General features: G+C 42.0%; 1 protein-coding gene across 1 annotated transcript in view; it reads left to right on the forward strand.

Moving 5' to 3' along the window:
• PTPRG (protein tyrosine phosphatase receptor type G) overlaps positions 1–12,291 on the forward strand; it is a 401,938-nt gene that overhangs the window by 300,755 nt on the left and 88,892 nt on the right. Inside the window, exons 7-8 of the mRNA XM_086755857.1 lie at positions 1,873–2,030; positions 6,387–6,579. Of these exons, the coding sequence (XP_086611983.1) occupies positions 1,873–2,030; positions 6,387–6,579 (351 nt within the window). The remainder of the gene's footprint in view (positions 1–1,872; positions 2,031–6,386; positions 6,580–12,291) is intronic.

A 12,291-nucleotide genomic window follows, 5' to 3' on the forward strand; every position in this document is an offset into this window, starting at 1 on the left:
CTGAATTTGGAAAGAAAATCCTGTGACTGAGTTTGCAGTTTTTCTAACCAATTTTTCCTCCATGAAAATAAGCCAATCAAATTAAATAAGACCTTCTGCAGTGATTATGACTTCTTGATTAGAATCTCTTTGAACGTTGGCCAGTCATATATATATATTTTACTATTTATTATCTAAGCACACTTTTTTTCCCAGAGGTATGCTATGAAGAGGAAAAAAATGTGGTTTATTATTTGGTTTTTTTTCTGTTTTGGAGTTGCAGAAGTGGTTGATTTCTACTTGGGTTACAAGGGAAGAAATGTTAATGAAGAGATTGCAGTATTCTGTTGCAACGCATACTTTGGCTTTAATAGAATTACTCTCATTTTGCAATGCTAAAGGCTATGAAAATATTGCACACTTGTTGATGTTGTGCAGAATAGAAGATGTCTGAAGTGCATCATGTATTGGCACCTTGAAGCAGCAATGGAGGGGAAAAAACGAAAAAACACCCAGGTTGTCAGACTGCTGCTCGGAGGTACACGCAAGGCTTGATTTGATCAAGACTTCTAAAAAACTGTGGGATGCTGTGGAAGTTCATTCTGCAGACTTCATCCTTTTTCTTTTCCTTCTGACTTTGGAAGATGTGTATGTCAGTCACCAGCCTACCTGCTTCTCTGCTCTGCTGCAAGGCAGTGGGCTTCCTTAGCAGCTCTGATGAGACAGAGGGAGAAGAGTTCCTGCTACCCAGACAGGGACTCTTGTTTGAGGCACGAAGAATAGGTTAGGTGAGGAATAGGGATGTGTGGGAGAGCCTCGCGTGTCAGCGTGCCCTGAGGCAGCAAACACCTTTGCACAGACTGAGAGGGAGCTTCGGTCTGTGAGTCAACATAAATTGCAGAGGATAAATGCTCAGGGATGGCAGGGAAATTGTCTTGCCTGCAGCTGTTCCCTCCCTTCATTTATTTATTTTTTTTTCACAGTGTTAAATATTACCAGCTTGTCACTGTTACTTGAAGCTGAATGCTTTCAGTGCCTAGGTTTGCATTCCAGGCTGTCCAAGGAGCTTCTCAAAGAGTTTGTCTCCAGACGCTTGGACCCTGGGAAGGAGTTTCTTGGATTAGAGAGAAGAGGCAATGGTTTTACCTCTGAGACATGATTCTGGTGCTGTGCTGACTGCACCCAGCAGCAACCCCAGTGATGCCTACATGGCTGAGTGCAGGCAGTCCCAACGAGCACTGGCTGGACGCTGCTTCGAGCACCGCATTGAGCTGGAGCACAGCTTCAGAGGTGTCCTGCAGCCCTTCTCCTCAGTTCGTCCCCCCAGCGGCTCCCAGAGAGGTTTGGCTGGGCAGCATGGCTCTGCCTCCTCCATCTCAGCAACCCGTGAGGTTGTGTGAGTGTGCTCCTGCCATCCCCTTGCCCCACATGTTGAGATGGGATGGATACGCTACCTGATGCTCTTCGGTTGGGCAGCAGCACACAGGACCGCTGGAGCTCAGCACTGTTTTTGCTGGGTCTTGGCGAGCCCTCACTGCCATCAAGCTGAAGAGCCATTTGCGGAGTGCTGGAACCACTGAATATGGTGTTATTTCTATGCGAACAAAAACTGGTGGGATAACAAGGGCATTTCACACCTGCACACCTTCTGAATAGGAGTATGCATGTTCGGTGTAGCATTGACTAGCATTTTGGCTGCTCTTTTAATAATCAACACATCAGCCCTTACAGAGCCTTCCTGATAGGGTGTTTTTATTTTTCATTATATATATATATATGAGATAAAATATGTTGTTGCCATTACACCTTGTTAGGCTGCCTATCAATGTGATGTCTGTTTTAAAGACACGTTAAAAAAAAAAGTGTAATTCTGCTTGTCAATCTTCCTTGCAGAGAAGGAGACCTTTCTGGATCCCTTTGTGCTGAGGGACCTTCTGCCGACATCGCTGGGGAGTTACTACCGCTACGCAGGTTCTCTGACTACTCCTCCGTGTAGCGAGATCGTGGAGTGGATCGTTTTTCGGAAGGCTGTTCCCATTTCTTACCATCAGGTGTGTTCATCTTGTTAGTGAAGTCCATCTCTTGATCTGCCCTCCTTAAGACAGTGTTTTCAAAACCTGCCATTTTCATTTTGAGAACAAAAATGTTTCTGTTGACAAAAAAGGAAGTATCAGTGATTTTTTTTCTCTCTTAAGTAATATTGTTTCTGAACAGGAGCCATCAGTCTTAAGAAGACAGTACAACATGAAACCCGGTTTCCTTTCAAAGATTTATTTGGTATTGTTTTTGTTAAGATGAAATTAAGCTATGGTGTAAATATTTACATGGAGTTCCTTTTCTTTTTAATTGAAACTTTCTTTTCAAAGTAAAGTGAGTGATTTCAGTTCTGCTCAGATTTAGTAATTTGAACTAATTACATTAGAAAAGACGTCTTTCCATTAATTCTCCATGCTTAACTGTTTTTATAACACAGTAAAGCTGCCATTATGTGCTTAGAGAGCTGTTGCACAAATCTTTAAAATTAGCACATAGCAGCTTTTAATGCAAATAGATGCAATGTCTGGGATTTGTCTGGAGAAGAATGGTCCTGATAAAGTAATGACTAGATGGAGTCAGATGTTACCAGTTAAGTCTATTTTGACATTTAAAGATTGTTGTTTTTAGAAAGCCGTCCTGCTGAAGTTAGTCTTTCCTTTTATTTGTCTGGCTTAAGCCACTGAAAGCAAACTTAAAATACACGAATTCTGGGAAGGATAGGAAAATAGTTCACTGGGTGATCATGACTGACAGATGCTGGTTCTCAAAGATTTCACAAGGGTGGAAGGCAATCGCCATGCCTCTGCTCAAGGCTTTTTTTTTCATGCCTCCTAGATCCCGTTGCTCCTCCCGTAGACTCTTTCATCTTTTTTTGAAGTGCCGCGTTCAAAACCACTCGCAATGCTTCAGCTGGGGCCCTCCCGGGGCTGATGGACATGGCACGATTCCTGTGTCTGGCCACCCGTGCCGATGTTATTTTGCCTTTTCCACATAAGCATGACGTTACGGCCTGTGTTCAGCTCCTGGTCAGCAGGAACCCTTTTGCTGGAGGCTTTCCCCGGAGCGCTCTAGCAGTGCTGAGCACATCATGCGCTCATCCAGCCTGCGGTTCTGGCCGAAGCGTGGGACTCTCTGCACATGTTCCTGGTTGAATTGGACCCTTTGTTTTTTGCAGGCTATTTCTCTGATTGTCGAGATCATTTTGAATTCTGTCCTTGCCTGCAGGATAGTTGCAATCCCTTGTAGCTTTTCACTACATCAATAAGTTTACTGTTTATTATTTGGTGGCTGCGAGGCCTGGGCCACGCTCAGTTTTATACCCTGTATACGCATCAGGTGCGTCATGACTTCTTTTTTCTCTTTCTTTTTTAACGAATGCAAATAAACCGGTAAATACCAATTATGACCATCACTGTAATGGTATGAAGGTACTTTATCCTGGCATAGCTTCTTTCCTGTGCTGTACAAGAGCAGCTGTGCCAAGGCAAGCCTTTAAAATTTGACGTTGTGCTGCTTTATGCATGCATGTGTGGTTAAGTGCTGGGAATTCTGTGTGTAGACAGACTTTCATTGATACTACCACACACGTGGAATAAGTAATAGTATTCTTCCCCTTGGCAGCTCTAGACGGGTGTATTTTAAAAGCCTGCCACCCTGCCATTGCTGTGATTATTATTTGTTCCTCTAACAGAAACAGCGCAACAAAATCCATTGCCATAGTTTAACCTTCTTTATCGCAAACCCCGTGAAGCAGCCTGTAATCCCAGAGGAGGAGAGTGATATTGTTTAAGCTTTGTTGCTGTTCCAATTAAATTCTTGCTTTTATACAAAATACCTTGCTGTAAAAAGCACAGTACTGAAGTGGTCCATTTGTGGAGGCTTCTCTATTTTATTCTCAGTGCTCCATCATCGTCATCTTTCCCAATAATTAGACAACAAAACAGGACAAGCCGTGTCACCCTGCAGATGCATTGTCAAGCTAAGTGCATTCAATGACCTGAAGCATGGCATTATCTCTCATAATGCATACCTCACAGTATCTCATTGTGCTTATAACAGTTTCAGTATTTTTAATTGCCATTTGTATATCCAACCCTTGGAAACCTGTGCGCATCAGGCTTTAATGGTCTGTAATTACATGAGTCGGAGTTTTAGATCAAGTTTCCCTGTATCTCCAATTGTCTTACGACAGCTTTTCATTTCTTCTTCTGAACGGGAGCTCTTGTACTCCTTGAAGAGCATGAATGTAGCTCCTTGACTGCAGCTCTTATATAATTTTTTTTTTCTGGCAGCTATAGATAAATTAATTTCTCATTTGTGGTAGATAATATTTTTATAGTAAAAATGAAGTTGAAATGACTTATATGTACTTTAACACATAAAAAGGGGAAGGTTAAAAATCGTATTTGAATTGTCAGTAGTTAAAATGCAATTGTATCTCCCCAAAGTAGCATGGCAGAAGAAAATATTTTAAAAGTTCTCTCTGAAAGTTTAAAGATTCAATTAATGTCACAGAAGTATAAGCCTAGAGACTTGACTTCAGAGGAGCAGTTGCTGCCCAAGTTCTTGAGCTTTTATAAAGTAACCATAAGTCCTGTTAGCCGTCTTCACCAAAACCACTTCCAGTGCATGAAGTACAAAAGATACATAAATATCCACAAGAATTTTGGTCTGTGCTTTCAGAGTTGTGTTCAGCTGAGTTGTGCTGTTATCTTGGAGGTGATTGCCTGTAGTGGGACTCAGTTGCCTTGGGTTTGTATTTTAGTGCAGAGATGCGAAACTCAAGATTGGAGCTGTGTTGACCATCCTTTCTCCTTCCCGCTGTCCATGTGCTGCTCCCACTGACAGTGTTCACGTATCTCCTCTAGCCAGTACAGCACACCACCCACTCCAAGGGGACTTACTTTTGAAATGAAATGTGTAAAAATTGACTCTCTCCTGTCCTGTGGGTCAGAGATGTTTTACATGTTTAAGCCTAATAACTAGGATTGTCAAGCCCAGCAGACTGGGCGAGCTGGGCAGCAACAGCACAAGGGGATCCAGCTCACTGGTTTAAAAGGAAATTAAATAATGGTAGCGAGTGCCTGTTGGTTCAGGGGAGGATGCTTAACTGCTCTGTTACACCTTCCTTTGATTATTTTTAATCAGTACTGTCAACGGAGGCTACAATGATCATTTTTCCCAGTTGCAAGTTTCAGGACTCTTGCATGCTTCTCTGTAGCTTTTAGAGCAGATGCACTCGATGGAAAGGGCGTGTGGAAGTGACCTGCCATTAAGCTACAAGTGTAGTCAAGTCCCTTTTTAAAGTCTTGGCCAGATTCTGTACTCCCAAAATCCATACTATCCATATATGTAATTGATGTTGACGCAGACAATAGCAGGACTGAATCCTTGTCTGCTCTGTCTTGCTCAGTCTTTACAGCAGCAACATAACTAATTCTAGTTCTTGCCCTGAATGATAACAAGCTATTAGTAAATGCTATACTGACCTTGATAGCTGTGAGGAAAACAGCTGAAAATATTTTCACCATAGTTTGCTAGAAATTTCTTTCCAAGAAATACTAAGAAGCAAAGTAACAGAGAAGTTTTCTAATTACAGTTCTTTCTTACAGGTTAATACGTTTTAATAAAAATAGCTCAGATCTGAATCCAACAGAGGAAACTTATTCCCAGAGGAATATATGCTAAATACATTTGTTCTGTGTTATTTTTCTCTCACCCTGCAGTTAGGTATCAGAGGGAACGGTGGTCGGCAGGGAGGGCAGGGCGCTTGGAGCTGGTAGTCCTGAGCCTGCTCCGTTCTGCTGCTGCCCTGCTCATGGACAAGGCAGCTCATGGGTTTGGGTGTCCATCCAGTAAAGGTGGGACAGCTGTGGTGACCTTCCTGCAAAAGTGCTGCAAGAACTGTTTGTGAGGCTTAGCTTGGCATCTAAACTGTGTGAGAGATTTGGAGATAAGGTAGCATTGCCCTGCCCTGGAGAAGGCTCTAGGGGTGGAATTACTTGGAAGCACTTTTTGACATGGTACTGCAAAACAGAACAGTGCCAGTAGTGAGGAGGGTTTGGAGTGGCTGTGTCACACACAGAATCCTTCCAGACAAGGGGTCTAAGGACAAATGTTTCCTTGCCCATGACAAACGTCCATGGGTTGCTAGAAGGCCTTCTCCCTTGTTGGGCAGGATAAGCGCTGTGCTGAGATAAGACGGTTGGCAGTGATTTCAGTGGGCAGCTTGACTTCCCGTGTGTTTTATCAGTCTTGGCATCAACATTTTGCTTCCTGCCATTTTACTTTCTTATCAGCCACCCAGATTTCACCGCATTGTTTTTCTAATTAACGTCCTTTCTCTCCCCTGCCATGATGGCTGTGATCAGCTGGAGGCGTTCTACTCCATATTCACCACTGAACAGCAGGACCACGTCAAGTCCTTGGAGTACCTGAGGAATAACTTCCGACCGCAGCAAAGCCTGAACAACAGGAAGGTATCGAAGTCTGCCGTGAAGGATGCTTGGAGCCAAGATATGACAGACATCTTGGAAAATCCACTTGGCACAGAAGCTTCCAAAGGTAGATTACACTTAAGAATTTTGCATTTGACTAATAGGATAATTTTGTTTTGTCTACTTTGTCATCAAATGGTGTCAAAGATAGCTGTGAGCTGCCAAAGAAATCACGTGGGTTATGCAGGCATTCCTGGTTGATGTGTGTCAGTAAATTAACTAATCCTGTAGGTGCCTGCAATTACTTGTTACAAGGCACCATGGCAATAAAGCCCCAGAATATGTGGGTCTCAAACTGGTGATGTCTCTTTCTGCCTGACAAAAGGGAAACATGAAGGGCCAAGGTCACATGTAAAATTTTGGCCCCATTAGCCCTGACTCATTGGATGTTTGAATGGGAATAGAGTATCCAGATGTGGTTATGGGTTTCATTTTTACAGTAACAAGACTTTGGAAGAGCTTTTAATTCAACATTTGTATCAATCTGTTGGTAAGGGTGACAGGGGGAAAAAAACCTCTTCCTTGTAGGCAGGTGATTTTCTAACGTCTTGCTGAAGTGTTTCACATGCCTTTTTGTAGAGCAGCTGGCGCTTGCTTCTGTCAGACACTGGATAATGAGCTGCATGGAGGGGAGTGGGAGGGAGGTTTCAGTCATTGTGTTGGCACAGACAGCCCTGGCTAGAGAAGCACATCAAAAATTCTGAAAGAAATGCGTACTGGATAAAATAAGACTAGAAATAAATATCATTTACTAGCTTTATTTGCCTTTATTTTATTGAATGCTGTTATTTATAGGTAGGAGGAATGACATGTACTTCCCAGTCTTCAGTCTTCAGATGTGCTTGGTGCTTAACCAGTTCTGGGTAGAGGTAAAGAAGAGAGGGGCAGTTTGCCAGAAGGAAACAGCTAAGCAGATTTACAGGCTTCCCTTTTGTACCTGGCATTTTCACCTGGCCGGGCACAGAGAGTGTAGTTTTTAGAGGACGTGAATCCTGAAAAACAGCTGCATTCAGCAACCTCACCCTCCTGAGAGAGTGCTGGAAGAGTGTATTTCTCAGGGCTCATTATTCTGTGAGTGTGCTTATTTATATATATATATAATATACACGTACACAAACCTTCTGTACATTAAAGGCAGCCTTGGGACTGAGAATTTACATCAGAAGTGAGAAGGAGATTTTGAGAATGAAGAAACCCTGCTACGCTCTGATGCTCTGGCCTGCAGTTTGCAATCAGTGTTTTAACAGCAACATGTGTCAATATTTATTTCTTCAGTTACATCCTATGTACATATTACCAACCCAGAACAGTGATGAAACTTAATAGGTTACCTTATGTTAATGGTGACAAAACTGACTTTTGAGTGCAGCCAAGGTACCTCTGGTAAATGCGGTGTAGTATTCAAGAAGATTTTACTGCCTTGGCCACATGCCTGCATATTCCTCACCTCGCTGGATGGTTTTTAAGATTATAAAAAAGCTTTAGCTGGTTTTCACCCCCATAGTAAATAGCTGAAACCCACAATTTTGACAGAGCATTACAAACACTAAGATGCATAGTTAACAGGCTGATGTTGAAGTTGGAAGTGTTCATACCAAAGGAGCACTTCAATAATTGGAAAGATTCGCATTGACTTTGGTCTTCAAGAACTCTAAGGCCTAGATTCAACCAAGGGCACGTGGCTTAGTTAACGTGATGTGAGCCAGTCTACAGGAGCAAGGGAGCTGCTCAAGCATTAGTTCATGCTTAGATAGCTTGGTGCCTGGGTGCTTCACACGTTGCATGTCTGGGGACTGGTTTCCTGAGAAAATTCTCTCTGGGTCCTGTCCCAGCATGTCCAGGTACCGTAACACTCTGTGCTTGTGTCTGCCTGGGAATCTGAGCTTACAACATGCTCTACAGACCCGCAGATGGGGGCCATGCATTCCCCCATTTCCCAGGATCTGACACCATTCAGTGTGCCATCTAATGGTGGGGATGATGCTGGAGTTGGTGATTTTTTTTTTTTTTCCTTGAGCTTTTGCTGTAGCTAATGGCTGGGCAGCCAGTCTTTTTGTACCGCCTCTGTCAGCTTGTTACTTTTTGGGTTCTCTGCACACCAGGGGACACTGAAAATAGGTGCATTTTTTCATGAACTTGAAAATAAATAGGCTATTGCAGTGTTGCTAACACAAAATGGATTGTAGCATATCCTCCAAAGGTTACAGGGATGAGTTATAGCTGTTCCAGAGATATAACAACGTGGATGTTTCTGGCCCCTTCTTTGACAAAGGTGAACAGTGATGATGTGCCTGGTCCACTGCACATTCTGAACTACTGACATATAAATAAAATGAGTTGAAGTTGTAATACTTGAGTGAAAGCAAAACCTGTTGTTTATTCAGCTAGTAAACAGAGTACCTTTTGATATAGTGTCATTCATGCAAAAGTACTGAGGACCTGAGTGCACAGAGTGCTCCTCAGCCAGACAGTCTAGTATACAAATATGAGAGGGTAGGGTTAGAATAACAATTTTATTTTGTGCAGATTCTTCTGCATAAAATGCATCTACACCTCATGGATGCATCCCGATGCTTTCCACATTGCATTAAGCAATGTGACCAATGGCTGTCACGTGTTGGCTCCTGTCTGCCCTCCCCATGCTTAGATTTGTGTGTTGCAGAAAAAGACAAGGTCAGGAAAATGTGTATTTTACTTGCTGCAAGGTGATAAGGTTTGCGATGGTCTTCAGCTCTGGAGGGGAAGTTTGGATTTGTTTGTCGGTGTGAATTTCTGCAATTCGTTTCCTCTGTCGCACTCTATTAAATCTGTGGGCAGTATTGCTAATCTAGAAAACAGTGGAGCGTTCGTTATGTAAGCCTTTCTTATTTTGGAGGAAAATGTGCCCAGAACAATTTGCATAATGTTCAGAATAATTTCCAGAATTCCCCAGCAAATAGGGAATTTCAAATCAGCACACAGCAGTGCAGCTCTGCCGTTGTCCATTAACAAACATGCTGTTCTGAACAGTTTGGCACCAAACGGGGATGTCTTTTCTCCTTCTATCAAAGCTCTGTCATGCCACAGACCCATGACCAGTAGCATGACCTGCAGATACACTAGAGGAAAACTATTTCTCACTTTATGCCAGTCCCCTGAGTATTTCCTTAGCAGAGCCCTGTAAGTGGTGGCATTTGGTAAAGAAAATGTCTTCTGGGAAAGGCTATTTTAGGTCAAACAAAACTGTCAGTGCATTTGGATCCTGTTTTTTAGCCAATATGAATGCTACCAGCCTTTTTTTTTTTTTTGCAGTTACTCTCTTCTTCCTCTCTTTTTTTTTTTTTTTTATTTCAGAGCGGCAATGAAGGGAGGGGAGGTGTTTTCAATCATCAGAATGCAAGATGGTGAAAATATTTTAGCTAATTTGAAATAGTGTAGAGAGCTAATTTTTCACTTGGGAGTGAAAACTCCAGTTTTTCTTTTGTGTTAGTATTTAGCAAGAAGAATTTTCTTTGGTTCCATTATCTCATTCCTTCCTCCTGTTGGCAAAAGCTGATTTAAAAGAGTTCTCTCGAGGACTGCTTGTATGCCTGGAATAAAAGCATATGCATAAGACCTTTGCTGAATCAGAGCCCATGAGCTGAGCTTAATTCTTAAGTTGACCCTGGAGCTGTTTCGAGAGACCGTACAGATCATCTTTAAACATCTTGTTTCTGAAATATACCATTCAGGATAAATGCTGTTCAGCTATGGAATTGCAGCAACTGGTGGATTGATAATAAACCATCATACAACAATATTTTTTTTAGGAAGATGAAACTTTCAAAGAGATTCAAGGTACACAGTGGATCGTGCTGTTAAATCCTGCAGATCATTAGGTAACATGTAACGAGGGCTCACTGGTGTTACAGTACTGATTTATGTAACATTTTGAAAAGTTAGAGGTTCTCTGTACAGACATATTAAACCAGGAAAGTATTTATAAGATATTCACCAGATACTGTAAGTATCAGTGACAGTGTTTGGTTTTTTACACGTGACCATCTCTGTTAAAATTGTCTCCTTTCTTCTCTGGCTCAGGACCGTGTCGCTCTGTCACAGCACACGTTGTGCTCCTGCCTTTTCGTGGGCTGCTTTAGGGCAGCTGTGCTGGAGGGATTGCTGTTGCTCTTCAGGGACAGACAGACAGAATTCTTACATAAAAGTCCACCCACTTCAAGGACCTAAGTCTGCATGTTCCTTACTACTTTCACATGTTGTCCCATCAAGCAGAGAAGTGTTTACAAAACATTACCTACTTCAGAAAAGGTGTAGGCATGGAAGCTCAGGAGGAAAAGGTGTTTCATTTCCTTGGTTTAGGTTGTACCTCATGCGCAACAATATTTGCCCATTTCATTTTGCTGCTGATTAGGACCATCAGATGTTGTTTCTTTCTCTTTATGTTTTTTTAATGCTGAAAAAACCCCTTTAACCTTTCTGTCTCATTAAATGTGCTGCAAGCCTCACAACACTTAAACAAGCATCCCATGTGAGGGGCTCTTGACATCAGAGTTTTCTTCCACAGATGCCTGATTACTTCCCCAAAGGTGTCTGATTACTCTTTGCTGGAGTCTCAAATGATGCTGTTTCCCATCAGTGGGAATTCACCTTAGAGTACCATCTTTAATTATGATCCTAGACTAAGTTAAATAATGAGCAGTCATAAATTCACTCTAGTAAAACTTACTCAGCTTTGGACTCTAAATCAACAGCTGGGACATTTCTGTAGTAGTGTACAGGTGATCATATTCTTTACTGTTCTTTGTTAAGTGGTAGTAGTACACAGTGTGGAAGTCATTGGAACTTAATGCTGCTAAAACGTGGATAGAAGATAATCCACCTGGATTTTCCCTCCTGCATGCTTTGCGCTAGAGCCATGGCTCCAGCTATCAACCTGCAATCTAAGGGACAGCACTGCTCAAGCAAAGCAGTTTAGTTCTTAGTCACTATTTCACAGCTCCTGGTGTCAGAGATGAAACGAAGGCCTGCTATGAAGGTATCGCCTGTTCTGCATGGCGTGGCATCCTTGCGTTGGAGGGCATCTCCACTGCAGGAGCATCCAGAGTTTGGGTTCTGGAGATGCACTGCAGTGACATCATCATTTTGAGGCAGAGAGTTTAGAGCACTGGCAGCAGTGTTTCTGAATGAGAACAAGTTATTTGTCTCATTTATAGCCTCCGTTATTACTCCCAGTAATTTGTTTTTGCTTTCTAAGTGCCCATGTTTTATGAGAACTCTCTCAAAACAACTTTGCAGTCTCTTCGTGCCCTCGGGTTCTCTCTGGGAGGCCACAAAGGGTGTTAGGCAGAAAAGTTCTGCTCTTGCAGAACGTCATTTCTATATCTTAATCAAACCTAAATAACCACAAAATACTCTATAGCAGTAAGTGTAATCTATCCAAAACAACGTCATGGTAAATGTAAATTTAAAATTATACATTATTGAAATCTTGACTTGTAATTGCTACAGCAAAATGATAAGTATTTATTTTCTTTAAATATTTTAATTAGAGAAAAAGAAAATAAGCAAGAACCTTTTTTAGTTAATTTACGACATGTTTACCATTACAGTTGATTGTTCTCATCCTTTGGAAGAATCTGTTTTACAGGTTGATTTCTTTGTAGATGAACAACTCCTTCCCCGTTTCCTTGGATAACTGGACCTTCCCTACTTTCCTTTTTTATTTCATTTTATTATTAAGATTATCCGTTCCTGATTCCATTCCCCTTTTGTGGACTGTGCACTTTAATCAGGTCAGCAC

The sequence above is a fragment of the Chlamydotis macqueenii genome, chromosome 10 (genome assembly GCF_036417535.1).
Source record: "Chlamydotis macqueenii isolate bChlMac1 chromosome 10, bChlMac1.mat, whole genome shotgun sequence".
Classification (NCBI taxonomy): Eukaryota; Metazoa; Chordata; class Aves; order Otidiformes; family Otididae; genus Chlamydotis; species Chlamydotis macqueenii.